The sequence below is a fragment of the Aquarana catesbeiana genome, linkage group LG03, assembly GCF_042186555.1.
Source record: "Aquarana catesbeiana isolate 2022-GZ linkage group LG03, ASM4218655v1, whole genome shotgun sequence".
Taxonomy (NCBI): domain Eukaryota; kingdom Metazoa; phylum Chordata; class Amphibia; order Anura; family Ranidae; genus Aquarana; species Aquarana catesbeiana.
The window spans coordinates 32,108,118-32,135,338 of NC_133326.1; the positions used below are offsets into that span (position 1 = coordinate 32,108,118).

General features: G+C 40.1%; 1 protein-coding gene across 2 annotated transcripts in view; it reads right to left on the reverse strand.

Annotated features, from left to right (window-relative positions):
* Positions 1-27,221, reverse strand: part of ST8SIA2 (ST8 alpha-N-acetyl-neuraminide alpha-2,8-sialyltransferase 2) — a 493,387-nt gene that overhangs the window by 129,937 nt on the left and 336,229 nt on the right. For both annotated transcript variants that reach the window (XM_073618411.1, XM_073618410.1), the window contains 2 exons: positions 10,583-10,711; positions 3,429-3,686 (listed from right to left, as the gene is read on the reverse strand). In XM_073618411.1, the coding sequence (XP_073474512.1) occupies positions 3,429-3,686; positions 10,583-10,711 (387 nt within the window). The remainder of the gene's footprint in view (positions 1-3,428; positions 3,687-10,582; positions 10,712-27,221) is intronic.

Here is a 27,221-nt window from a genome sequence, read left to right on the forward strand (position 1 = left end):
CTAATTAGTAAATACCAACTGTGTGTAATTTAATCTCAGTATAAATACAGTTGTTCTGTGAAGCCCTCAGAGGTTTGTTGGAGAATATTACTGTATTTGATACAATTTTCTGTTTTCAGCTTAAGTAACCATGTTCTCCTTAGTGAACAAACAGCATCATGAAGGCCAAGGAACACACCAGACAGGTCAGGGATAAAGTTGTGGAGAAGTTTAAAGCAGGATTAGGTTATAAAAAACATATCCCAAGCTTTGAAAATCTCACGGAGCACTGTTCAATCCATCATCCAAAAATGGAAAGAGTATGGCACAACTGCAAATCTACCAAGCCATGGCCGTCCACCTAAACTGACAGGCCGGGGGGCAAGGAGAGTATGAATCAGAGGAGCAGCCAAGAGGTCCATGGTAACTATGGAGGAGCTGCAGAGATCCACAGCTCAGGTGGGAGAATCTGTCCACAGGACAACTATTAGTCATGCTCTCCACAAATCTGCCCTTTATGGAAGAGTGTCAAAAAGAAAGCCATTGTTGAAAGAAAGTCATAAGAAGTTCTGTTTGCAGTTTGTGAGAAGCAATGTGAGGGACACAGCAAACATGTGGAAGAAGGTGCTCTGGTCAGATGAGACCAAAACTGAACTTTTTGGCCTAAAAGCAAAACGCTGTGTGTGGGGGAAAACTAACACTGCGCATCACCCTGAACAAACCATCTCCACCGTGAAACATGGTGGTGCCAGCATCATGCTGTGGGGCTGCTTTTCTTCAGCAGGGACAGGGAAGCTGGTCATAGTTGATGGGAAGATGGATGGAGCCAAATACAGGGCAATCTTAGAAGAAAACCTGTTAGAGTCTGCAAAAGACTAGAGACTGGGGCGGAGGTTCACCTTCCAGAAGGACAACAACCCTAAACATACAGCTAGAGATACAATGGAATGGTTTAGATCAAAGCATATTAATGTGTTGGAATGGCCCAGTCAACGTCCAGACCTAAATCCAATTAAGAAGCTGTGGCAAGACTTGAAAATTGCTGTTCACAGATGCTCTCTATCCAATCTTACAGAGATGGAGCTTCTTTGCAAAGAAGAATGGGCAAAAATGTCACTCTATAGATGTGCAAAGCTGGTAGAGACATCCCCAAAAATACTTGCAGCTGTATTTGCAGTGAAAAGTGGTTCTACAAAGTATTGACTCAGGGGGGCTGAATACAAATATACGCCACACTTTTCACATATTTATTTGTAAAAAAATCTTAAAAAACCTTTATCATTTTTCTTTCACTTCACATCTATGTGCCACTTTGTGTTGGTCTATCACATAAAATCCCAATAAAATACATTTACGTTTTTTGATTGTAACATGACACAATGTGGAAAATTTCAAGGGGTGTGAATACTTTTTCAAGGCACTGTATATATTGACAGTCAGTAGAGCAATGGACAGTGTCAGTAGGGCAGAGATTGCATTTCCATGTACCAGATATAGTGAATGCAGGGTCCTGGGTTTAGTAACACTTTAAAGGTTTGGTCCGACTTTTCCAAAAATAAATAAATGCATCCATATTAATTAATAAAAAGTGCATTTAATATTTCTTTGCATAGGAGCCTGTAAATCATTGCAACTCCAAACAGTATAATACAGGTGTAATGCTCTGGCTCCTTGCGCTTTTTCCTGCAGCTGCCGGTCCTTACCAAGTAAGGATCTTTGGTTAGAGGGCTGGAGGAAGTGTCTGTGGACTAAAGCTGGCCATAGATGGAGTGATTTTCTTTCCTGCCACCAGAGGATGGAAAATGATGAAAAATTGCTTGATTCCCATATCAGTACAGTCAGTGTTGAAAGGGGAATCCCTCCTGTGGAGACATTGCATTCTCCAAGCAGGGGGCAGGGGGGCAGGGGGGCAGGGGGATCTGTCCCAGTCGGGACAACAGAACGGGCCCTTCTCCTTACAATCTCCTTACAATCTAAAAGGGAGGGTCAAGTTTTACAAAAGGTACTAACTGTCTGGGGATGAGCTGGTGGAGAAAATGAATGTACAGTTGTTAGGTGGGGGGGCAGGATAGGATTTTCTCTGTAGAGAAAAGTTTTCAGGGATCGCCTTGGGATAGAAGTGGATACAGTAGGAGATACTCCGAACAGATTCGGGTAGGGAAAGCTGTAAGGTGAACCCCACAAATACCTATCACATAAAAGAATGATGTGCAGAGGCCCCTCATAAAAATGGACAACATACATGTCATCATGAAATATTGATGTCACTGTGAAGTCTATGGACGCCTAAACACAGCTTTGACTAATCTCTTACAGTGGAGCTGTGCCCAAACTGCAAAGGTTAACTGATTGTTTAGGTCTAGGGTATATAGAAACTAAGACCTAAGTACTGTATCCCCCACACTGTTATGCCCTGTACACACGGTCGGACATTGATCGGACATTCCGACAACAAAATCCTAGGATTTTTTCCGACGGATGTTGGCTCAAACTTGTTTTGCATACACACGGTCGCACAAAGTTGTTGGAAAATCCGATCGTTCTGAATGTGGTGACGTAAAACACGTACGTCGGGACTATAAACGGGGCAGTAGCCAATAGTTTTTGTCTCTTAATTTATTCTGAGCATGCGTGGCACTTTGTGCGTCGGATTTGTGTACACGCGGTCGGAATTTACGCAAACGGAAAATTGTTGGAAAATTTTATAGCCTGCAATCAAACTTTGTGTGTCGGAAATTCCGATGGAAAAAGTCCGATGGAGCCCACACACGGTTGGAATTTCCGACAACAAGCTCCGATCGCACATATTCCGTCGGAAAGTCCGACCGTGTGTACAGGGCATTAGACTGGTCACTCTAGCATCTTCTCCTCCTGCTCCAGCAATCAAGGGTTCTGACTTCATTAAGACCAATGCGCTGTGCATTAGACATGATGACACCAATAGACAGTCCATCTCCAGAGTGTGAAGGAGGTGGGGGGGGGGGTGCCATTCGCCAGGCCTAATAGTTAAAGTGTTTCTCCTCTCCCCTAGACCGGGGTCTCCAAACTTTCTAAAAAATGAGCCAGTTTATTATCCTTCTTGCATTAGAGGGACTGGACTGTGGGCAGCAAGAGTGGACATTTTCCTGACATCAGTGGGAGAAAACATTGCCACATTTGGTATTAGGGGAAAGCATAGTGTTCCATCATTGGTATCATTGGAAGGAATGATGCCCCAATGTTGGTGTCAGTGGGAGAAATGGTATCTCATTGTTGATGTCAATTGGCAGCAAAGTGTCTCGTATCAGCTGAACGAATATTGCTCCAAGGGCCAAATTAAGGCAAGCAAAGGGCCACATGCAGCTCCCAGGCCACACTTTGGAGACCACTGCCCTACACTATACGAGGAGATGCAGATCTTTGAATTTCCCAGAGTTGTGCTCTAAATATACAACAATTTATAGTGTTACCTTATGACAAAGTCATGGGAGTCAATCTCTTTTCCACAGCCGCTGTTGAGTAAAATTCCAGAGTTTCCAACAATGGCACACGTTTTAAAGTTTTTGTTTTTCAGAGGTGAAGTCCTAGGTAAAAGTTCATATAAGTTTTTGGATATATTCATGGTGCTGTCTCTATCAAAGATATAATGGATTATATCACCCGGCTTCAATGTTCCCTTCAAGACTGAGATATCCCTTTCAGCATCTAAGAAATGTAGTATTTGTTTCCTGAAAGACAAAAACAACGGGATTAGCTCTTAGCATGATAGAGGCTTTCAGATGGACTTAAACAGAAAAATATTCCTCGTAACTTTGATCCGGTTTGTCAGTCTTGAAATAAAGCTTCACTGAAACATGATGCTTTCTTCTTAAGACCCCTTTCACACTGAGGAGTTTTTTAAGCACTTTTGCGTTAAAAAAAAGCGCCTGAACAGCTCACAAAAACTGCTTCCCATTAAAATCTATAGATGCTTTCACACTGGGGCGGTGCGCTGGCGGGGAGGTGAAAAACACTCCAGAAAGCAGCATCTTTGGAGCATGTTTGGGGAGCTAAAAAAAGCGCCTTAAAAGCTCCCCTCTCCATTGAAATGAATGGAAAGTGCCTCAAAAGCTCTTCAAAAGCACCTGAAAAGTGCCGCAAAAGCACTCTGTGTTTTACTGGCAGTTTAGAAGTGCCTCAGTGTGAAAGGGGTCTTGGTGAAGTTTAGTCATGGACTTATTTTGCAAAGTTGCATTGATCTAGCTTAGACCAATGCATACTTCCCAGCTGTCCTTGATTTGAAAGGACTGTTCCTTATTTGAAACAAAATCCTTATGTCCCTCTTTCCTTCTCAGCTGTCCCTCATTTTGGACAGACGTATAGACCGTTTTAATGAATGTAATAGTTAAAGTGCAACTACAGTCAACCAACAAGCGATTGGTTGTCAGGATGTCGGGGTCCTAGCAACCATCAATGGTACAATGGTAGCAGATATGGAGGAACCTGCGCTTTGGGCCGGATGGGGTGAAATGTGCATGTTGGAGTGAAATAGAGGCCAAAGGTTGGCCTGAAGACCAATGTGAGAGGTCACTGACAGCTGTGGGCTGGATAAAATCTTCCAGTGGGCCGCATTTGGCCTCCGGGTCATAATTTGGAGACCCGTGTCCTAGAGGGATCCCAGAGGCACTGTATATGTATAGTTACATTGGTCCAAGCTGGAGCAATGAAACTATGTAAAAAATGTCATACTATATTATTTATTTAATAAAAATATTAAATGTGTTAAAGAAGAATTCCAGCTTCTTTAACACATTTAATATTTTTATTACATAAATAATTGCATTAAGCAGAGTTCCAGCCTGGGGGAAAAAAAATAAAAGTCAGCAGCTACAAATACTGTAGCTGCTGAATTTTAATATAAAGACACTTACCTGTTCAGGAAGCCCGCGATGTCAGCAAACGAAGCCGATCTGTCCATCAGCTCCGGGTGCAGGCGCTGGCATCCTTACTTACTAAGGGAAACAGGAAGTGAAGCCTTGCGGCTTCACAGCCTGTTTTCCTACTGTGCATGCGGGAGTTGCACTGCACTTTCTGATTGGTCCTGTCGTCTTCTGGGAGACACAAGGCGACAGGGAAAAGAGGGAGGGCACAAAAAAAAGTGCAGAAGTGACGTACCTCGCCGCGGCACCATGGGACGGAAGTCCCGAAGAAAACATACCAAGAGGGTATGAAAAAAATTATCCAAAAACAATGGGGGGGGGGGGTGCTTTTGTTTCAAACGGAGTTAACTTTTTTACTGGAACTCTTTAAGGCAACAGTTCATGTTGATATGAAAAATGCTACTTAAAGCACAGTTCCGGGCAAAAATTTAACTCCGTTTGAAACAAATGCACAAACCCGACAAGGCTTCACTACCTGTTTCCCTTAGTAAGGATGCCGATGCCTGCACCCGGTGCTGATGGATGGGTTAGGCTTCGGGTGCCGACATCGCGGGCTCCCTGGACAGGTAAGTGTCCTTATACTAAAATTCAGCCGCTACAGCATTTGTAGCTGCTGACTTTAATTTTTTTCTCCCCCGGGCTGGAACTCCTTTTTAAAAGAGAAGTATGGGTTTGGGGTTTTTTCCCCCATCATACTTACCTAGGTGGATGGATGCCGCATCTGTCCCCCGCCGCCTCTTTACTGAGAACTGAGCCATCAGTCCAGGCACCTGGCGGATCCAGACTCCCATTGTCGGGATGATGTGGTGTCTGGACTAATCTGTGTGACGTCAGCAGAGAGCGGACTTCAGACCACTCTCTGCTGAAAACGGGTCACAGGAGTGCAAAGCGAATTACACTCCTGTGACCCAGAGGAGAAGTACAGCCAAACGAGCTCAGGCTGGACTTCTCCTTTAAGGCGCATATCTTCTGTTTTCTTGCTTTTCCTAAGTATATAGTGTTCATAGAAATAGAACTAACAGGAGATGACTTTTGCATGAATCTATAGAGGAGAAGTACCCAATGGGATTTTCTTTGTGTAGATTCCTCTGAATTCCCTTTGTGAATCTGCTGTTGCAATTACCTGCCAGTGTCATAAGCATCAGGATTATGTCTGCAGTACAGCGCTGACTGCTAAATTAAGTCAACAATTGAATGTTATATACCCATTTTTAAAGAACAGCATATTTTATTTACGGAATTAAAGAGGAACTGCAGTCTGCTCACATAATTTGTAATAAAAACATCTTTGACATTCTGAAGCTTCCCTCCAACCACTTTGCATATTATTTTATATATACTGTGATTCCGTACTTGACAAATATGCTGCAGAAATCTCCCTCCACTGAGTCTGGCTGCAGCCATTTTTAACTGTGGGCAGCTGAAGCTGCTGCCTGTTCACTTCCTGGATTTACACAGGCACACCTCCAGCTCTGCAGCTCTCATTGGCCCTCTTATGACTCATCTCCCCCTCCCTTCCTGGCAATTTCTCACAAGAGTGAGAGAGAGAGCTGTGCATGATGTCATAAGCCTAGGTTGTTTACTAGAAAAGAAACAGGAAGTGGGCTGTATAAGGTATTTACTGGCAGAAAAAAAATGTTTTACTATCCAAAGTTAAAACAACAAGAGCAGAAGATTTAATACAGTGGACCCTTGGTAACGAGTAACGCGGCTAACGAGCGTTTTGAAAGACGAGCATTTTGAAAGATGAGCAACTTTTAAAAAAAAATCCTGACTCAATTTGTGATAGGGCGTACACACGGTCGGACTTTGTTCGGACATTCCGACAACAAAATCCTAGGATTTTTTCCGACGGATGTTGGCTCAAACTTGTCTTGCATACACACAGTCACACAAAGTTGTCGGAAAATCCGATCGTTTTAAACGCGGTGACGTAAAACATGTACGTCGGGACTATAAACGGGGCAGTAGCCAATAGCTTTCATCTCTTTATTTATTCTGAGCATGCGTGGCACTTTGTCCGTCGGATTTGTGTACACACGATCGGAATTTCCGACAACGGATTTTGTTGTCGGAAAATTTTATCTCCTGCTCTCCAACTTTGTGTGTCGGAAAATCCGATGGAAAATGTCCGATGGAGCCCACACACGGTCGGAATTTCCGACAACACGCTCCGATCGGACATTTTCCATCGGAAAATCCAACCGTGTGTACGGGGCATGAGTGTTGTCTCGCAAAACGAGCAGAATTCAAGCTAATGTGATGTGCAGTACCACATTTGGTCAGAGGTGCGGGGGCACCGGTGACACTCGGAATGGTTCAAAGCCGTTCCTGAGTGTTTCCGAGTCTTTCCGAGGGTTCCCGAGTGCATCCGAGCAGTCCCCAAGCATTTCTGAGGCTCTCTGGCGCCCCCCTACTTCTGGCCACATGCGGTATTGCATGCAATAGAAGTCAATGCGGAACGAATTATCTTCGTTTCCATTGACTTCTAGGGGGAAACTCGCTTTGATATGCAAGTGCTTTGGATTACAAGCATTCTCCTGGAACGGATTATGCTCGTAATCCAAAGTTCCACTGTAGATGGAAAGATGAAAAAACAACTGAAGGTCCGCTTTAAGGGGATGTCCATGTTTTTTTGACAGCACAGTGGAGCTTTACTTTAGTAAACACTCTTGTACAATTTAAAAGTACAAGGGTCTGCAGGATCTCTAAGGCCACGTTCAGACTTGAGACTTTAATTATTTGCTGGCTTTTTTCTTAACGTTTGTACAGACAGGTGCCTGAGGCTTGAGCATTTTTTAAAAATTATTTTTAGCCAATGGAAAGCTAGTTACTAGTTTTTGTTGGCCCTCCCAATAAAGCCTACTGGGGCTAAAAGCGCTTGAAGGTTGTATCCCACTCAAGTGTGAACAGACACAGCTGAAATCTATGGGATTTGGGATATTGAGTGTTTTGGAGTGTAGTGCTCACCCCCTAAAGGGTCCGTTGATTTGTCCCAGGTTCCTTTTCCAGGTCAGTTCAATAGCAGCCAGGCACACAACAACAGTCTCTCTTCTGGTTCAATGAACAGTCTATGGGTTGCCTTTTTTCAAATATTTATTGCGGAATGAACTTGGATAGGGCATGAAGAGTGGTGGGATACTCCTTTAGCACTGAACAGTAAGACAATGAAAAGAGGACAATCTTCACCCTGTCACTACTCCTTAGGGTAGTCCCTTTGGTAATGACCCCAAAAATGGACAGCACTGAGACACTTTCAGAAATTTCCCAGGCCAGGCAAGCTCTAGAACTGATGGGCAAAGGATAGCAGCAGCCACAGTCCCCATCACCTAAATTCAGGTCTGTACTCATTTAAATGCCTCCTTCCAATATTGCACAGACATTTTTGCAATGATCTCTCCAGACCAGATCCTCAGTGATATCCCTTGATTAGTTCCAGGGACTTTCAGCAACACACGCCACCCGGCTTCAGCATAAAATAACAGAAATATAAAAAAAATAACAGGAATAAAAACATTCAAAAATCCTGGATCAACCGCATTGATAAATTACAGACAGCTAAAACTAGATATGTGCACTGGTGAACAATTCGTTTTTTTTTTTCGTTTATCGAGTCATTTGTTATGATTGAAATTCCTAAATTATTAAATTCTTAAATTCGAAAATTCATAATTTTGTACATTTGTAATTTCGTAAATTAGAAAATTCGTAAATTTGTAAATTTGTAATTTCGTAAATTTTTAAATTTGTAATTTCTTAATTAGAAAATTCATAAATTCGTAAATTCGTAATTTTGTAAATTTGTAATTTCGTAAATTAGAAAATCCCAAAATAAAAAAGAAAATCTGAAAATTCAAAAGAATGAAATTTGAAAATTCTAAATAATAACTAATTAACTAATAATAACTAACTATTAAATTATAGGTATTGGAATTTCCTTTCAAATTTGGCTGTTAGTGAATGTAACGAATACAAATTTATCCGAAGTTACAAATTATCTGAAATAACGAATACCGCATCTAAACAAATGGAACAGAACGAATTAATAATAAATAATAATAATAAAATGTTTTTATTATTATTGTTATTTATTATTACTAATGCATTACGTTTCATTCGTTTAGTTACGGCATTTGTTATTTCGCATAATTCGTAACTTTGCATAAATTTACTGGAAAGATCAGTGTACAGCTGTTTCCCCTCCCACAGCTCTCTTATGCAGCTGAAAACAGAGGGCATATGATCACTTTTAAAAATTGAATTTTTTTTTAAATTTATAATGTTTTTTATATGTACACATAAAAGTGTTGCCTTTCATTTGTATTTTAAACTGAATGGGTTGTTTTAAAAGGTGAGGGGCCACTAATACTTTAAAGAGGAGTTCCGCCCCCCCCCCCCCAAACAAATTGAAAGTCAGCAGCTACAAATACTGTAGCTGTTGACTTTTAATATTAGGACACTTACCTGTCCAGGGTTCCTGTGATGTCAGCACCCCAGCCGATTTTTGGATCGGCTCTCGGGTGCTGCCGCCGCCATTCATGGTAAGGAAAACTGGCAGTGAAGCCTTTTGGCTTCACAGCTGGTTTCCTACTGCGCATGTGCGAAACGTGCTGCGCTTTCTAACTGGCCCGGTGGGGGAGGAGGGGGGGCGAACTTCCGAGGGATGGTGCCGCGGAGCAGTCTCCCGGAAGTGGGGAAGGGTACCTGTCAAAAACAAGTACCCATTTCCCCCATTCCCCCCTGAAAGGTGCAAAATGTGGCAACTGAGGGGGGGAGGAGTCCAATAAGCGGAGGTTCCACTTTTGGGTGGAACTCCGTTTTAAGTTCTAGAACAATGAAAATGGGCCTTAAAGTATAACTAAAGGCAAAACTTTTTTTATTTTATTTTTTTGGATGGAGTACAAAAGGATTAGAACACCTGTCAGTTTTTATTGCTGTCTGTTCCTCCATTAGGGAGATTTACTGTTAGATTTTTACTGTTAACATTGAAAGTGCAAGTAATAGAAAATCCCAAACTTGGGGTTGTCCTCAGAAAAGTAATAGAGGGGAAATCTTCCAATGGGGACACTAGTTCTGGTCACTTGGGGGTCCCCAAGGCATTCACTTAATTTGCAGGGATTTCCTCTCACTTCCTGTTTGGCTATGGGACAGGAAGTGAAGGGCAAAAAAAAAAAACTGACAGGGGTTATAGCCCTCCCTTACTCTATCCAAAATGAAAAAAAAATATTTTTTTGAATATAGTTCTACTTTAAAAGCTTATCTTGTGCCACTGTACACCCACCAAGTGGATGGGGAGTGTCTCCTTACAGTAGCATAGCAAACCTCCCAACTTTTTAAAATGGGAATGAGGGACACCTATCGGAAAAAGCATGCAGGTAAAGGACACACACCCTGCCACACCCCCTTAAAGGAGAATTGTACAAAAAAATAAGATTGGTTAAACCCACAAGTGCTTTTTTTACCACTACTATTCCTTTATATTGGCTTTTGGAATTTACAAATGCAGCAATTTCAGAAATCAGATGAAAGGTTTAGCACTGGGAAACACTTTTTGATAGATAAAAAGTGCATTTTATATACATCTATATAGATCAGACCAAAATGAGGGACACATTAGGAGGAATGAGGGACAGAGGGACATTGCTCCAAATCAGGGACAGTGCCTCGAAATCAGGGACAGTTGGGAGGTATGACATAGGACTTACCTGATTTTCATTGACAATGTCTGGTTGTGTCTCCATTTAGCTATTGGTGGTCTAATATTGGATTTGATGTTGTCACGGCTCCTCTCTGTACCAGTCAGGGCAGAAGAGTCATTTATTGCTAACTCCGCTCTAGAAGAGAAGAGAAGAATTGCATTGAAATGCTCAAAAACGCTGGTGATTGTTGAATGAATTGCAGAATTAAATATTGTATTATTTTTTCTGAGCTCAGTTTGATTCAGCACTTCGCACTATGCGTCATACAGCATGACTTACCTTATCCGACGGTAATGAAGTTATATACGTATATGTCAACAATGGAGGACAGTGTTTCCATGTCAACAGACTTCACTTAAGAATGTGAAAGCATGTCTGTCTACAATGGACACCGACTAATGTCTGTTTTCTCAGAATATATCTCTTGTCCAGGTACAGCTACTTCCAGAAGTTGAATGGTACTCATGTTAGCAAATTATCTCCCCCCCCCCAACATTTATTAGACATCCACATAACACTCAAGTATGTATGTCTATGACTCCAGCACACATCTCCGGGGGCCACTCATATCAAAGTTCATGGTTTAAGCTCTAATATTAGTGATAGGCAAAATTGCTGTGATCATTTAACCACTTCATATGGGGCAATTTTACCCCCTTCCTGCCCAATTTTCAGCTTTCAGCGCTGTCACACTTTAAATGACAATTGCACAGTCATGCTACACTGTACCCAAACAAAAATGTTATCATTTTGTTCACACCACTAGAGCTTTCTTTTGGTGGTATTTAACTGCTTGCCGACCAGCCGCCGCTGTTGTACGAATCGCCATCATTGTAGGTTGGCCTCTTTCAGAAGCTACAGGGGGCACACACGCTCTCCCGCAGCACGACGCCGGAGCTAATGCGCGTGGCTAGCACCCACGATGTCCGCTGGCCACCCGTGATCGCACCACAGAGAGCCAGAACGGGGATCTGTCAATGTAATCAGACAAATCCCCGTTCCGACAGGGGAGGAGAGAGAGATCTCTAGTGATCAGGAACAGCGATCTCTCTTCTCCTCCAGTCGGTCCCATCCCTCCACAGTTAGAAACACCTCCCAGGGAACACTTAGCCCCTTGATCGCTCCCCTGGTGTTAACCCCTTCCCTGCCAGTGACATTTATACAGTAAACAATGGGTTCATTTGGCGCACTATGGGTAAGGCTATACAAAGATAAACAAGGGGGTGGGATCTTTTGATAGGGCAATTAATCAAGTCCATGACAGAAAGTCCAAATAAGACAGTTAGATGTGCTTATCTCAAGAAGGCTGCCACTTACAGATAGAAGAAACTCTGGAACAAAACAACAGGAACAAGAGCAGCACCTTCTAAGTGTAGCAATTCAGACATTTAATAGATTCAAATTGTAATGAAAACACTCACAAACGAGCGGTATAAAACAGCATAGATATTGGGGTCATCTACGCTGCCTCGGGGCTGCCTGGTCCCTGGTGTTGCTATCTGGAATGCTTGTGTGACTGTCCATTACCCGCTCATGCTGGTGGTGCCCAGCGCTCCTGGAAGGCTGGGACAGATATCAGCGATGCACAGGAACACGGCAAGGTGACGTCACTTCCGGGTACAGGGTCAGCGGGGAGGTGCGCGTGTTCGGAGCATGCGTGCTCCTTCCTCAGGCTCTGCTCAGACCTCTACGCCATTTTTTTTTACGCAGGGTTCCCCTTAAAATGCATTCCAGACCTGAAGGGTCTAGTATGGATTTTGGGGGGGACCCCTAAGCCATTTTTTAAAAATTTGGTGCAGGGTTACCCTTAATTTCCATATCAGACCTGAAGGGCCTGGTATGGATTTTGAGGGGACCACCACACATTTTTTTTGTAATTTTTGGTTCGGGGTTCTCCTTAATATTCATACCAGACCCAAAGGGCCTTGTAATGGACTGGGGGGGTACCCATGCCCTTTTTTTCAATGAGTTTTATCTATATTGCCGAGACCCAACCAGCTTTAAATGACCATTTTTCCTTTAGAAATGCCATTTTGAAGTGGTACTGTTCTAAATATAGGAAAAATGCGCTACTTTAAAGGCATACTATAAACACCTCCCAGGTATGATATTTAAAGGAATATTTCATTTTTATTTTTTCACTTTAAGCATTAAAAAAATAACTGCTCCCAAAAAAATGGCAGTTAAAAAAAAAAAAATTGCATTGATACATGTCCCCTGGGGCAGGACCCAGGTCCCCAAAGACTTTTTATGACAATAACTTGCATGTAAGCCTTTAAAATGAGCACTTTTGATTTTTCATGTTCGTGTCCCATAGACTTTTGACGGTGTTTGTGTGTTCTTCCAAATTTTTTGCCTGTTCGGTATGTTCTGGTGCGAACCGAAACGGGGGGGGGGGGGGGGGATGAGGGGTGTTCGGCTCATCCCTAATAATAAAGTGCTCCAATCTTTTTATAAGTGCTTATGAGGTCCTTGATGTCGGCTTGTGGGAGGGCGAAATGCAATTTCCGGTTCTGAGGCCTAACGACGTCACTTCCGGTAGCGTGGAACGCGCGTTGGTTACGGCGTTCCCGGCAAACATTTCTTACATTATACAAGTCTGTTTTTACCTGTTGTTCTGTAAGTACATTTTTATTATGGCGCATTAAATACTAGTCATAAAGTACTTCACTATTGGTCTCCTCTTTTTCATTCTGAGCCTGGTGAGCATCCCGGATTTTGTCTGAGAACCACACTGGGGAGATCTATACTGGACACTTCTAACCCACCATTCCCTATCAGATCAAAGCTTATCTGACCTCCAGACTGAAAAGCTGGGAGTCCATCATTTTTGGTGAGTAGGGATACATGAAGCGTGTGTGTCACATCACGGAATGAGTTTATTTGGAGCACTTCAGCACTTATAAGAATATTGGAGCACAAGAGCACTTTATTATGTTGGGACGATATTTGTACTACGGTTCTTTGTTGGACGTTTTTTGACTTTTTATTTTGATTAATTCATTTTGTCATTTGCATTATTTGCACAGCTGCAAGCGCTGTATTTATTCACATTTCATGTTTACAAGTGATTAGCGCCTTCTGTACAGCAGCTGCAGTTATTTCACATCACAAGTTTATATATACATTTATTAATTTACACTTATTGACATTTTTTTTTTACCAAAGGCATGTAGCAGAATACATTTTGGCCTAAATTTATGAAGAAATGCTATGTATTTTTTTTTATTATTATTATTATTATTATTATTGGATATGTTTTATAGCAGAAAATAGAAAATATCTTATTTTATTTCAAAATCGTTGGTGTTTTTTCATTTATATAATAAAAAAATAATAAAAAAAAAAGATAAAAAAAACGCAGTGGTGAACAAATACCACCAAAAGAAAGCTCTATTTGTGTGAAAAAAATGATATAAATTGTATTTGGATACAGCGTTGCATGACCCCGCAAATGCCAGTTAAAGTAGTACAGTACTGAATAGCGGAAAATGCCCTGGCCATAAAGGGGGCAAAATCTTCCAGAGGTCAAGTGGTTAAATACAGAGGGGTCCAAAAGTAGCAAAGGTGAAACTATTTATTATTCTGGAAGATCACATTATGTCTGAATATTTGAATTAAAACTATTACTATTAAAACTTTCGGACAAAGCAGACAAGGTTCTTTCCTCGGCGCTGGAAATGTGTTGTTTTACAACTATCATTATTTTTATGATAAGCGACAAGCTAATTTCTCCCGCACTCCTAATTCACGCTTGTCTCCTTCGCACACCTGACACTGTAATTCTTTGACCCAAAGCTATTTCTAATTAGCTTGCCTTGTGTGACCATTAAGTGCCTCTGTGCTAGACGTTAAGTAAACATGTCAGGCATTGAAGGATCATTTGTTCAGAGCTCTTGTTTCACATGCTAAGTAAGTTCTACTGCACAGTACTGATCACTTGAATAGTGATAAGAAGGGCCAATTCAACACCGGCATTTTCATTTTTAAGGACCGGCTCTTCTCCTAAATATTTTACATTTGTGCTGACATTTTTGTTATAGAAACATAGAAGAGTAATGGCAGAAAAAGACCAAGTGGTCCATTGAGTCGGCCTCATATATACTGTATACAGTAAAAATTTTTAGAGTACATTTGTTAGAGGTGCATTCTTGCATCTGTAGAATGGTTTTGAACCCATGAAGGTCCTTTCTCAAGTACAACAGATATAGCACCCTGGAGTTTAGGCAGGAAGCTCCTCACAAATTTACTTGCCAGGAGTAGTTATCCTGGTCAAGGATCCCTTGACCTGCTGGGAGCACCTATATATTTGGGTGGAGTCAGGTGATCTATGTTCTGTGCCACCCAGACGGCTGTCTGGGTGGACGTGTGTCCTGTTGCCCTGGGCTGCTAGACCAGGGATTTGGCCTATATCTGGCTGCTAGGCTGTCTGAGGGCCTATCCAGAAGCAAGAAAGCAGCGCAGGGTTGGGATTGCGGCTTGCAGTCCAGCCGGAAGTGACGGTTCTGTCGGCCGGAGAACCTGTCAGTGGTCGGAGGTAGAGGGTAAGCTGTTGCCACAAAGGGACCTTCCACCTTATTACCAGGGACCACAGTGAGTAACTGAAGTAAATACCGGAGCAGTATTTTCATGGAACGGGCATGGTGGAGAATCAGGAAACTTCAGATGGTGATCAAGTCAGGGACCTAGCCAGCGGAGGTGATGCTTGCAGAGCAGCCTCGTGTGTCAAGCCAGGGACTGAGCAGGCCAGCAGGGGTGAAGCTTGAGAAGTATCCGGAGTGCCAATCTAGGGACCCAGCAGAGAGGCTTAGGGAGAGAGAAGCAGTATCTTCCTGAGCTGCCCTTCGAATTGCACAGTCTTTTGCTGTGGGAAGAGGCAGCGAACACATCCTCAGAGCCAGACCTGCTGGCAGTTAGAGTCAAGGCCTCGGGTACTAGACATGTGCAATTCGTTTCGTTCCGAATCGAAATTCGGACGAATTTTTCATTATTCGGAAATTCGGATGCATCCGAATTTCCGAATTAGAAAAGTAAAGAATTTAAACGAATCCGAAAAAAAACGAACGAATTCGAAAACAAATTTGAATCGAATTCGAAAAAAATAGAAAAAGTTTTTCTAAAAAAACCAATAAGATAGGATATAAAATAATAAAGCAATAGAATGAATATATATATATATATATATATATATATATATATATATATATATATATATATATATATATATATATATATATATATATATATATAATTTTTTTATTCTCTTCTATTTTTTTAATGCTTTTCTTTTCTATTATTTTATATTCTATAATAGTCTTTTCAATTCAAATTCGAATTTCGGAACATGGCTTCTGAAGTTTGAATTTCGTATAGAATGAATTCGAATTTGAATAGAAAAGATTAGAACAGAAGATAATAGAAAAGAAGACTAGAAAAACAATAGAACAGAATAGAAGAAAATATAATATATATATTATATTTTCTTCTTTTCTGTTCTATTGTTTTTCTAGTCTATTCTTTTCTATTATTTCTATTCTATTCTAATCTTTTATATTCAAATTTGATTTCGGTCTATATGAAATTCGAATTTTGGAAGATGTTTTATATATATATATCAATAAAAACAGAATAGAAAAAAATTTTATATATATATATATATATATATATATATATATATATATATATATATATATATATATATATATATATATATAAAAATTTTTTCTATTCTGTTTTTATTGATATATATATATAAAACATCTTCCAAAATTCGAATTTCATATAGACCGAAATCAAATTTGAATTTCTATTCTGTTTCTATTGCTTTTCTATGCTATTCGTTTCTATTCTATTCTAAACTTTTCTATTCGAATTTGAATTCATTCTATACGAAATTCGAATTTCGGAAGATGGCTTCTGAAAGTGGAATTTCGTATAGAATGAATTCGTATTTGAATAGAAAAGATTAGAATAGAAAATAATAGACTAGACAAACAATAGAACAGAACAGAATAAAATATAATATATATATATATATTTTATTCTATTCTGTTCTATTGTTTTTCTAGTCTTTTCTCTTCTACTCTATTCTAATCTTTTCTATTCAAATTCGAATTCATTTGATAAGAAATTCACATTTCGGAAGATGGTTATATATATATATATGGTTATACAGAAACAGAATGAAATAGAATGAAATCGAATTCTAATAGAAAAGACTAGAACCGAAAAACAATAGAACAGAATAGAAAAAAAATATATATAAAAAAATATATAAAACCATCTTCCGAAATTGGAATTTGGTACAGAATGAATTCAAATAGAAAATATTAGAATAGAATAGAAAATAATAAAAAAAGAAAAAGAATAGCATAGAAAAACAATAGAACAGAATAGGAAAAAAAAATATTCTATTCTAATCTTTTCTATTCAAATTCATTCTGTACCAAATTCCAATTTCGGAAGATGGTTTTTTATATATATATATATATATATATATATATATATATATATATATAATATTTCTTTCTATTCTGTTCTACTGTTCTATTGTTTTTCTATTCTATTCTTTTCTATTAGAATTTGATTTCATTCTATTTCTATATAACCATCTTCCGAAATTCGAATTTCATATAAAATGAATTTGAATAGAAAAGATTAGAATAGAGTAGAAAGAATAGACTAGAAAAACAATAGAACAGAATAGAATAAGATATAATATATATATTATATTTTATTCTGTTCTGTTCTATTGTTTTTCTAGTCTATTCTTTACTATTATTTTCTATTCAAATTCAAATTCATTCTATACGAAATTCGAATTTCAGAAGCCATCTTCCGAAATTCGAATTTCGTATAGAATGAATTCAAGTTTGAATAGAAAAGTTTAGAATAGAATAAAAAAGAATAGCCTAGAAAAACAATGAAACAGAATAGAAAAAAATATAATATATATATTATATTTTATTCCCTTCTGTTCTATTGTTTTTCTAGTCTATTCGATTTCTATTTTTTTCTATTCTAATCTTTTCTATTCAAATTCGAATTCACTCTATACGAAAATCTAATTTTAGAAGCCATCTTCCGAAATTCGAATTTCGCATGGAATTAATTCAAATTCGAATAGAAAAGTTTAGAATAGAATAGAAAAGAATAGCATAGAAAAATAATGGAACAGAATAGAAAAAAAATATATAATATATATATAACCATCTTCCGAAATTGGAATTTAGTACAGAATGAATTTGAATAGAAAAGATTAGAATAGAATATATTATATTTTTTTCTATTCTGTTCTATTGTTTTTCTATGCTATTCTTTTATATTTTCTATTCTATCCTAATCTTTTCTATTGGAATTCAATTTCATTCTATACGAATTTCAAATTTCGCAAAATGGTTATATATAGTTTATTTTTTCAAATTCAGTTAATGTTTTTTTCGAATGTGGTAGAATGTTTTCGAATTTGATAGTTTTTTCGAATGTGGTAGAATTTTTTCGAATTTGACAGTTTTTTTGAATGTGGTAGAATTTTTTCGAATTTGATAGTTTTTTTTCGAATGTGGCAGAATTTTTTCGAATTTGATAGTTTTTTATCGAATGTGGTAGAATTTTTTCGAATTTGATAGTTTTTTTTCGAATGTGGTAGAATTTCTTCGAATTTGATAGTTTTTTTTCGAATGTGGTAGAATTTTTTCGAATATGATAGTTTTTTTCGAATACGGTCGAATTTTTTCGAATGCGGTCAAATTTTTTCGAATGCGGTCAAATTTTTTCGAATTCGAATACGAAACGAAACGAATTCCGAAAACGAATGTAACGAATGCAACGAATTTAACTAAACGAATTTAGTTAAATAACGAATCGAAACGAAACTAAACGAAACAAATTTTTTCATCCTGCACATGTCTACACAAAGGGACCATCCACCTTATTACCAGGGACCACAGTGAGTAACTGAAGTAAATACCGGAGCAGTATTCTCATGGAACGGGCACGGTGGAGAATCAGGAAACTTCAGATGGTGATCAAGTCAGGGACCTAGCCAGCGGAGGTGATGCTTGCAGAGCAGCCTCGTGTGTCAAGCCAGGGACTGAGCAGGCCAGCAGGGGTGAAGCTTGAGAAGTATCCGGAGTGCCAATCTAGGGACCCAGCAGAGAGGCTTAGGGAGAGAGAAGCAGTATCTTCCTGAGCTGCCCTTTGAATTGCACAGTCTTTTGCTGTGGGAAGAGGCAGCGAACACATCCTCAGAGCCAGACCTGCTGGCAGTTAGAATCAAGGCCTCGGGTACATCGCTATGAGGCCAGAGAGAGAGAGAGAGAGAGAGAGAGTGAGAGCATCATAAAATGCATGGAACTGAGACTGCGTTATCACAGCTGAAAGTCTCACATTGTGGCCACACTACAGTGGTACTGTTATAACTGAGCCCCAGCGTTAGCCGGCTGAAGATCCAGAAGTAAGGCCTGACCATTTACAGTTGCCTCATAGAGACCTTTGCTAGTTGACTCTTATGTTCTCGTTTTGACAGCCCATTAATTTGAAGGGGCTGCCAAATGCAAGCACTACTTTTTTGGGGTTTGGGTTTTGTGGGTTCATGTGCAGTGCGGGAAATGTACACAGAACGTACCCTTCCTGTATCGCATTCTTGTGTGGTGGCCCCTAATACTGTAGCTGAATGGTTTTACCTCCCCCCACCCACCAGTGTGAAAGAACCCTTAAAGAATGCATCATTAAAATCATCATGCAAGTATCACCTGAATATATTACACATACAAAGTATTTATAATGGTTATAAGATCAGAACTGATACAAAGGAGATACAGAATTGGAGTGTTACTAGCTGACCAAAAAGAAAACAAAAGCAAAAAAGTAATACTGAACTGTTGTAAAATATTTTTGCTTGTAATTAGAGATGGGAAAGTAATTTTTTTGTTTTTTTTTGCTCAGAAAGATTGGAAAAAAAAGTAGCTTGGAATATGTTATTTTATAATGATAAAAGGACATATGTGCTGCACACATAGAAGGTTGTAAACCCTCATATATACCCTGTGAAGTAAACAGCCTCAGGTAACATAGTAACATAGTAGGTGAGGTTGAAAAAAGACACAAGTCCATCAAGTTTAACCTATGTGTGTGCTTTTATGTCAGTATTACATTGTATATTGTACAATATTGTATTGTATGTGGGGTCACCAGTACGGTATTTGTACATTGAAATCATATTCCCCCTCAAGCGTCTCTTCTCCAGAGAGAACTGTGCTCTGTGTTCTGTGCTCGTAACCTTTCCTCATAACTAAGGTCCTCCAGTCTCTTTATTAGCTTTGTTGCCCTTCTCTGGACTCTCCAGTTCCAGTACATCCTTCCTGAGGACTGGTGCCCAGAACTGGATGGGATACTCCAGGTGCGGCCGGACCAGAGTCTTGTAGAGCGGGAGAATTATCATTTTATCTCTGGAGTTAATCCCCTTTTTAATGCATGCCCATAATCTGTTTGCTTTGCTTGCAGCAGCTTGGCATTGCCTGCCATTGCTGAGCCTGTCATCTACTAGGACCCCCAGGTCCTTTTTCATCCTAGATTCCTCCAGAGGTTCTCCCCCCAGTGTATAGATCGCATTCATATTTTTGCAACCCAAATGCATTATTTTACATTTTTCTACATTAAATCTCATTTGCCATGTAGTTGCCCATCCCATTAATTTGTTCAGATCTTCTTGCAAGGTTTTCCACATTCTGCAGAGAAGTTGTTGCGCTGCTTAGCTTAAAATTGTCCGCAAATACTGGGATTGAGCTGTTTATTCCATCCTCCGGGTCCTTTATAAACAAATTAAACATTCCGAGTACTCCCCATTTATCACCACCCTCTGAACTCGGTCGTTTATGAATAAATTAAATAAGATTGGTCCCAGGACAGAACCCTGGGGGACCCCACTACTCACCCCTGACCATTCCGAGTACTCCCCATTTATCACCACCCTCTGAACTTGCCCCTGTATACAGTTTTCAATCCATGTACTCACCCTATGGTCCATGCCAACAGATTTTACTTTGTACATTAAACGTTTATGGGGAACTGTATCAAATGCTTTTGCAAAATCCAGACACACTACATTTACGGGCCTTCCTTTATCTGGATGACAGCTCACCTCCTCATAGAAGGTTAATAGATTGGTTTGGCAAGAACGATTCTTCCTGAATCCATGCTGATTACTGCTAATGATACCGTTGTTATTACTAAAATCTTGTCCCTTATCATCCCCTCCAAGAGCTTGCATACTATTGATGTTAGGCTAACAGGTCTGTAATTCTCCAGGATGTATCTTGGCCCTTTTTTAAATATTGGTGCTTTTCCCCAATCTGCTGGTACCATTCCAGTCAGTAGACTTTTCGTAAAAATTAGGAACAATGGTCTGGCAATTACTTGACTGAGTTCCTTAACCGCATCAGCCCCGGAAGATTTTACCCCCTTCCTGACCAGAGCACTTTTTGCGATTCGGCACTGCGTCGCTTTAACTGACAATTGCGCAGTCTGCAACATTGTATCCAAACAAAAATGAAGTCCTTTTTTTCCCATAAATAGAGATTTCTTTTGGTGGTATTTGATCGCCTCTATGTTTTTTATTTTTTGCACTATAAACAAAAAAAGACCGACAATTTAGAAAAAAAAAAACGCAATATTTTTTACTTTTTGCTATAATAAATATCCCCCAAAAATATATAAAAAAAACATTTTTTTCCCTCGATTTAGGCCGATATGTATTCTTCTACATATTTTTGGTAAAAAAAAAAATCGCAATAAGCGTATATTGATTGGTTTGCGCAAAAGTTATAGTGTCTACAAAATAGGGGATAGTTTTATGGCTTTTTTATTATTTTTTTTTTTCCTAGTAATGGCGTCGATCTGCGATTTTTATTGGGACTGCTACATTATGGCGGACACGTCAGACAATTTTGACAGATTTTTGGGACCATTGGCATTTTTACAGCGATCAATGCTATAAAATAGCATTGATTACTGTAAAAATGTCACTAGCAGTGAAGGGGTTAACCATTAGGGGGCAGTGAAGGGGTAAAGTGTGTCCTCATGTGTGGGGGGATGGGACTATGCAGGGGAGATGACAGATTGCTGTTCATACGATCTGTCTGTTCTCCCTCAGAGAATCGGAAACTTGTGTTTACACACACAAATCTCGGGTTCTCCGTGTGCCCCGAGCGATCGTGGGAGCCCGGCGGTAATCGCGACCGACGGGCAGTAGCATTGGCTCCGTCGACGAGCAGGGGGCCGTTTATGTTACCGACGTAACATGACGGCGATTCATGCAGCTGAGCCATGTTGCTGCAGTACAACTGCAACGGCTGGTCGGCAAGCGGTTAAGGACCCTCGGGAGCAAACAATCTGGTCCCGGTGACTTATTAATGTTAAGTTTTTCAAGTCTATTTCTAATTATGTCCTCTGTTAGCCATGAGGGCGCTTCCTGTGACATGTCATGAGGATAAACATTGCAGTTTTGGTTACTGAAGCCCCCCGATTCCCTCATGAAGACTGAGGAGAAGATAAGTGTAAAAATCTTTCTTCATCAGTTAGTATCACAGAGGATAGGGCGGAGAGGCTGCAGTAACAGTGTGTGAGAGCTGATTGGATGAAAGGCACACACCCCCTCCACACATTAGAATAACTGTGTTCTGAATAGATAAGATGTCTGATGAGCTCTCCCCCCCCACTCCCTCCTGACACAAATTTATCTCATGTGTCAGGAAAACTTCTTAGAAGTGACTCACGCTGACAACAGAGGGATGAAGCACCAGAGAGAAACGATACTTAGCGCTTTGGAGAGAGATAAGTAAATACTACAGATATAGCAGTCTCCCCGACCTCTAAGGGCCGGATGGTGAGCCCCAGAGTCAGGGAGAGCTGACATTCCTCCTCAGGGTGCAGGTTACTAGGCATGATGGGTGTGATGCAAGATGGGCGCCAGTCATTTTAAAAATGAACAAAGAAAGTTTTTATTTCTCTTAACAGGAACAGGGGAGAGAGGAATAGGGCAAAGGACACCCTTAGGCAAATGCAATAGCACCTTGGCAGACTCCGCAGACTAAAATAGAACTAGGCAGACAGCAATGCAGAAAAGGGCCTTTAAGCTTAATGCAGCGATCTGTATCTTGTAGCAACTACTGTCTCCTATGGCAACAACTTCACTCACAGTATCCCACTGTATTCTTCAAGCTTTACCCACGCTACCTGCTGGATCCCTCAGGCTTACATAGTTACATAGTAGATGAGGTCGAAAAAAAAGACACAAGTTCATCAAGTCCAACCTATATGTGTGATTATATGTCAGTATTACATTGTATATCCCTGTATGTTGCGGTCGTTCAGGTGCTTATCTAATAGTTTCTTGAAACTATTGATTCCCCCCCGCTGAGACCACCGCCTGTGGAGGGGAATTCCACATGCTTGCCGCTCTTACAGTAAAGAACCCTCTACGTAGTTTAAGGTTAAACCTCTTTTCTTCTAATTTTAATGAGTGGTCACGAGTCTTGTTAAACTCCCTTCCGTGAAAAAGTTTTATCCCTATTGTGGGTTCACCAGTACGGTATTCGTATATTGAAATCATATCCCCTCTCAAGCGTCCCTTCTCCATAGAGAATAAGTTCAGTGCTCACAACCTTTCCTCATAACTAAGATCCTCCAGACCCTTTATTAGCTTTGTTGCCCTTCTTTGTACTCGCTCCATTTCCAGTATATCCTTCCTGAGGACTAATGCCCAGAACTAGACAGCATATTCTAGGTGCGGCCGGACCAGAGTCTTGTAGAGTGGGAGAATTATCATTTTATCTCTGGAATTAATCCCCTTTTTAATGCATGCCAATATTCTGTTTGCTTTGTTAGCAGCAGCTTGGCATTGCATGCCATTGCTGAGCCTATCATCTACTAGGACCCCCCCCAGGTCCTTTTCCATCCTAGATTCCCCCAGAGGTTCTCCCCCCAGTGTATAGATTGCATTCATATTTTTGCCACCCAAATGCATTATTTTACATTTTTCTACATTGAACCTCATTTGCCATGTAGTTGCCCACCCCATTAATTTGTTCAGATATTTTGCAAGGTTTCCACATCCTGCGGAGAAGTTATTGCCCTGCTTAGCTTAGTATCGTCCGCAAATACAGAGATTGAGCTGTTTATCCCATCCTCCAGGTTGTTTATGAATAAATTAAACAGGATTGGTCCCAGCACAGAACCCTGGGGAACTCCACTACCCACCTCTGACCATTCCAAGTACTCCCCATTTATCACCACCCTCTGAACTCGCCCTTGTAGCCAGTTTTCAATCCATGTACTCACCCTATGGTCCATGCCAACGGACCAACCTTATTTTGTACAGTAAACGTTTATGGGGAACTGTGTCAAATGCTCTTGCAAAATCCAGATACACCACGTCTACGGGCCTTCCTTTATCTAGATGGCAACTCACCTCCTCATAGAAGGTTAATAGATTGGTTTGGCAAGAACGATTCTTTATGAATCCATGCTGATTACTGCTGTTAAGTTAACCTTTTCAGTTAGCCTTGTATTAGCCTTTTGAAATGAAGGACAGAAGCATTCTCTCGCAATAGCAGGTTTACTTTAGAGTAGTTGTTATATACATACAGATACAGGTTACAGGATTACAGTGTACAGCGGACCACGGCTCCAGAGAGGGTGTGATACTGACACAAATAAAACTTCAGCTTTTATACAGAGATGTTAAAAATGTCAGCCTATGTAAGGCACGTCACCAACAAACAAGTCATCTCCTACAAATCATCTTTAACTAATTATTTCTACATTACATATGGTCATACTGACCTCTAGATTATATTGTCATACTTAATCAATCTTATAGTGACACATAGGGTGCTTTCTAACTAGGGTTGTTATTGCATTTTGTTCTTTCCCAGAAAAAGGTTCAATGTACCGCCAAGCTTGGCAGGACACTGTCTTTTGCAATATTTCCTAATACACAAAAACAGTTTGGAGTATATGAGAGGGAGATCTCCAGACTCCTAAGAACCAATAAATTATATATAGTTCAATAACAAGGGGAGCTTCGGACTCGATATCTTAACACTGCTAATGATACTGTTCTCATTACTAAAATCTTGTATATGGTCCCTTATCATCCCCTCCAAGAGTTTACATACTATTGATGTTAGGCTAACTGGTCTGTAATTCCCAGTGATGTATTTTGGGCCCTTTTGAAATATTGGTGCTATATTGGCTATTCTCCAGCTACCCGCTGTACTTACATTCAAGCTCTACTTACAGCTACCCGCTGTACTCCTTCAAGCTTTACTCACAGCTACCCGCTGTATTCCTGGATGAGTCTCTGCTGAAGCTTTCTGAACCGTCCCCGGCTAGTGAATCGTCTGCTCTGGTACTCCTTCAGAACGCAATACCTTCTAAACTTGCCTCTGGCAACAGGATTGGTCTTCTTTCTAAGAACTGCTTCTCCTTTACCTCTGGCAATGATCAGGCTCCCCTCGGGCTAAGCCTCTACACATGTGGGTAGGCCCCAGGCTTCAGGCCTACGCCTCTGCTGCTGCTCCTCACATGCCCACCCAGGCTGTAGCCCAGGTGGAAAGAACGCTGATCACCTCACTTCTTCCAAATAAATAGCTTATCCCAGCTTGCAAAACGACCAAAGGAAACTCTTGCTAATTGGCTGAGACAACATATTTACTCATAACCTGAATTCACTGTAAGCTATCATCCTAATCCCAAAGGCAACAGTGCCACCTATTAACAGAAGAGGGAGACTACAAATAAACTCAAGCTTAGGAAAGAAACCAGTGGATCAAAGACTACAAATTAGCCAGGCTACTTACCATCTAGCGCAACTAAATTTACTAGTAGCCCTGTTTAGGACAAGGGTACTATACAGATATATGTGCTTTGCTCAGATTGCATGACTGAGATTTACAACCACTTTCACCTTTAAATGATTTTTATTAATGTTCTCCACCATCACAGCATAATGTTTCCCTATAGTCTGCTCAGTAAATTGTATTTCCTTTTCCTCCTCTCAGTAAAATGGTGAGACCAACTTCTAGATTTTGCAAACATTTCCACTGTACAATTCCTGCTGAGAGCAAAGCTGCAATTTGCAAAGGTTGTGACAAGAAATATTCTTTTTCAAATGCTACAAGGATGCTAAAACACATCCTGGCATGCCAGAGATGCCCTAAAGACATTAAAAATACTTTATTGAATGAAATGATGAGGACCAGAATGAAAGTGCGAGGAGCAAGTCCCTCCACAGTTCTCACTCCACAAACACTCTTTCTGCTGCTTCTGGATCACCACAAAGTGTTCCTTCACCAGTAGTATCTTCAAGTAAGGAAGTGTTATAAACCACGGCCTCCCAAAATACACAACCCTTCATTTATAGAGAAAATGACACCTGAAAATCAGAAGAACATTCATCAAGCTCTTCATAGAGCAATATATGCTTCTGGATCAGCATTGTCAATTAGTGAAAATGCATATTGGCAGGAAGCTTTTAAAGTATTGCAAAAGAAAGGGGGGTGGGGGTTACCTGTTATCATATATGGTTGAAATGTTCTTCTAGAAAAATACAGGGAAACTTTTTTTTTTCTTATGGTTTCAAAATGTTCAGAAATTTTACATCTCTACTTGAGAAAGGATCTTCACAGTCCAAAACCATTGTATGGAAACAAGCATTAAACATAATTGGAGTTTGGGTATTTTCCATTGTCTGCTTTACACTGTGTGGGCTGTGATATGCAAGGTAAGTGCTATCTAGATTAAATATTTTATATATACTGTATAATTTTCAGTTTTTCTTTTTTTTTTCCAGTTAGTTTTGAACTTTTTGTTTGAGTTCGGATCTATGTTGATCCCAAGCATGTCTGAGCCTAGCTGTTCACTACCTGTGCTAGAAGTCTATTCCAAGCATGAACTATTTTGGTAAAAATTATTTCTAAGATTAGTTTTGAACTTTCCTCCTGCTAGTATAAAGTTGTGTCTCCGTGTTCTTGATCTTAGGTTCAGATCGAACATACTGCCCTCCTGAACCTTACCTACTACACGGTGATGTCTGCCGGCCACCTGCAGGAACGAGAGCCAGAACGGGGATCACCGTTCTGACAGGGGAATTAGAGAGAGATCTGCTGTTCCTAGTGATAAGGAACAGCAATCTCTCTCCTCCTCCAGTCAGCCCAGCCCCCATACAGTTAGAAACACTCCCAGGTAACACACTTAACCCATTGATTGCCCCCTAGTGTTAACCCCTTCCCTTCCAGTGACATTTATACAGTAATCAGTGCCTTTTTTTTAGCTTTAATCGCTGTATAAATGTCAATAGTCCCAAAAAAGTGTCAAAAGTGTCCGATGTCTCCTTCGCAATGTTGCAGTCCCGATAAAAATCACAGATCACCGCCATTACTAGTAAAAATCGCCATAAATCTATTCCCTATTTTGTAGACGCTACAACTTTTGCGTAGACCAATCAATATACGCTTAATGTGATTTTTTTTACCAAAAATATGTAGGAGAATACATATGCGCCTAAACTGATTAAAACATTTGTTTTTTTTGTTTTTGTTTGGGGATATTTATTATAGCAAAAGTAAAAATATTGTGTTTTATA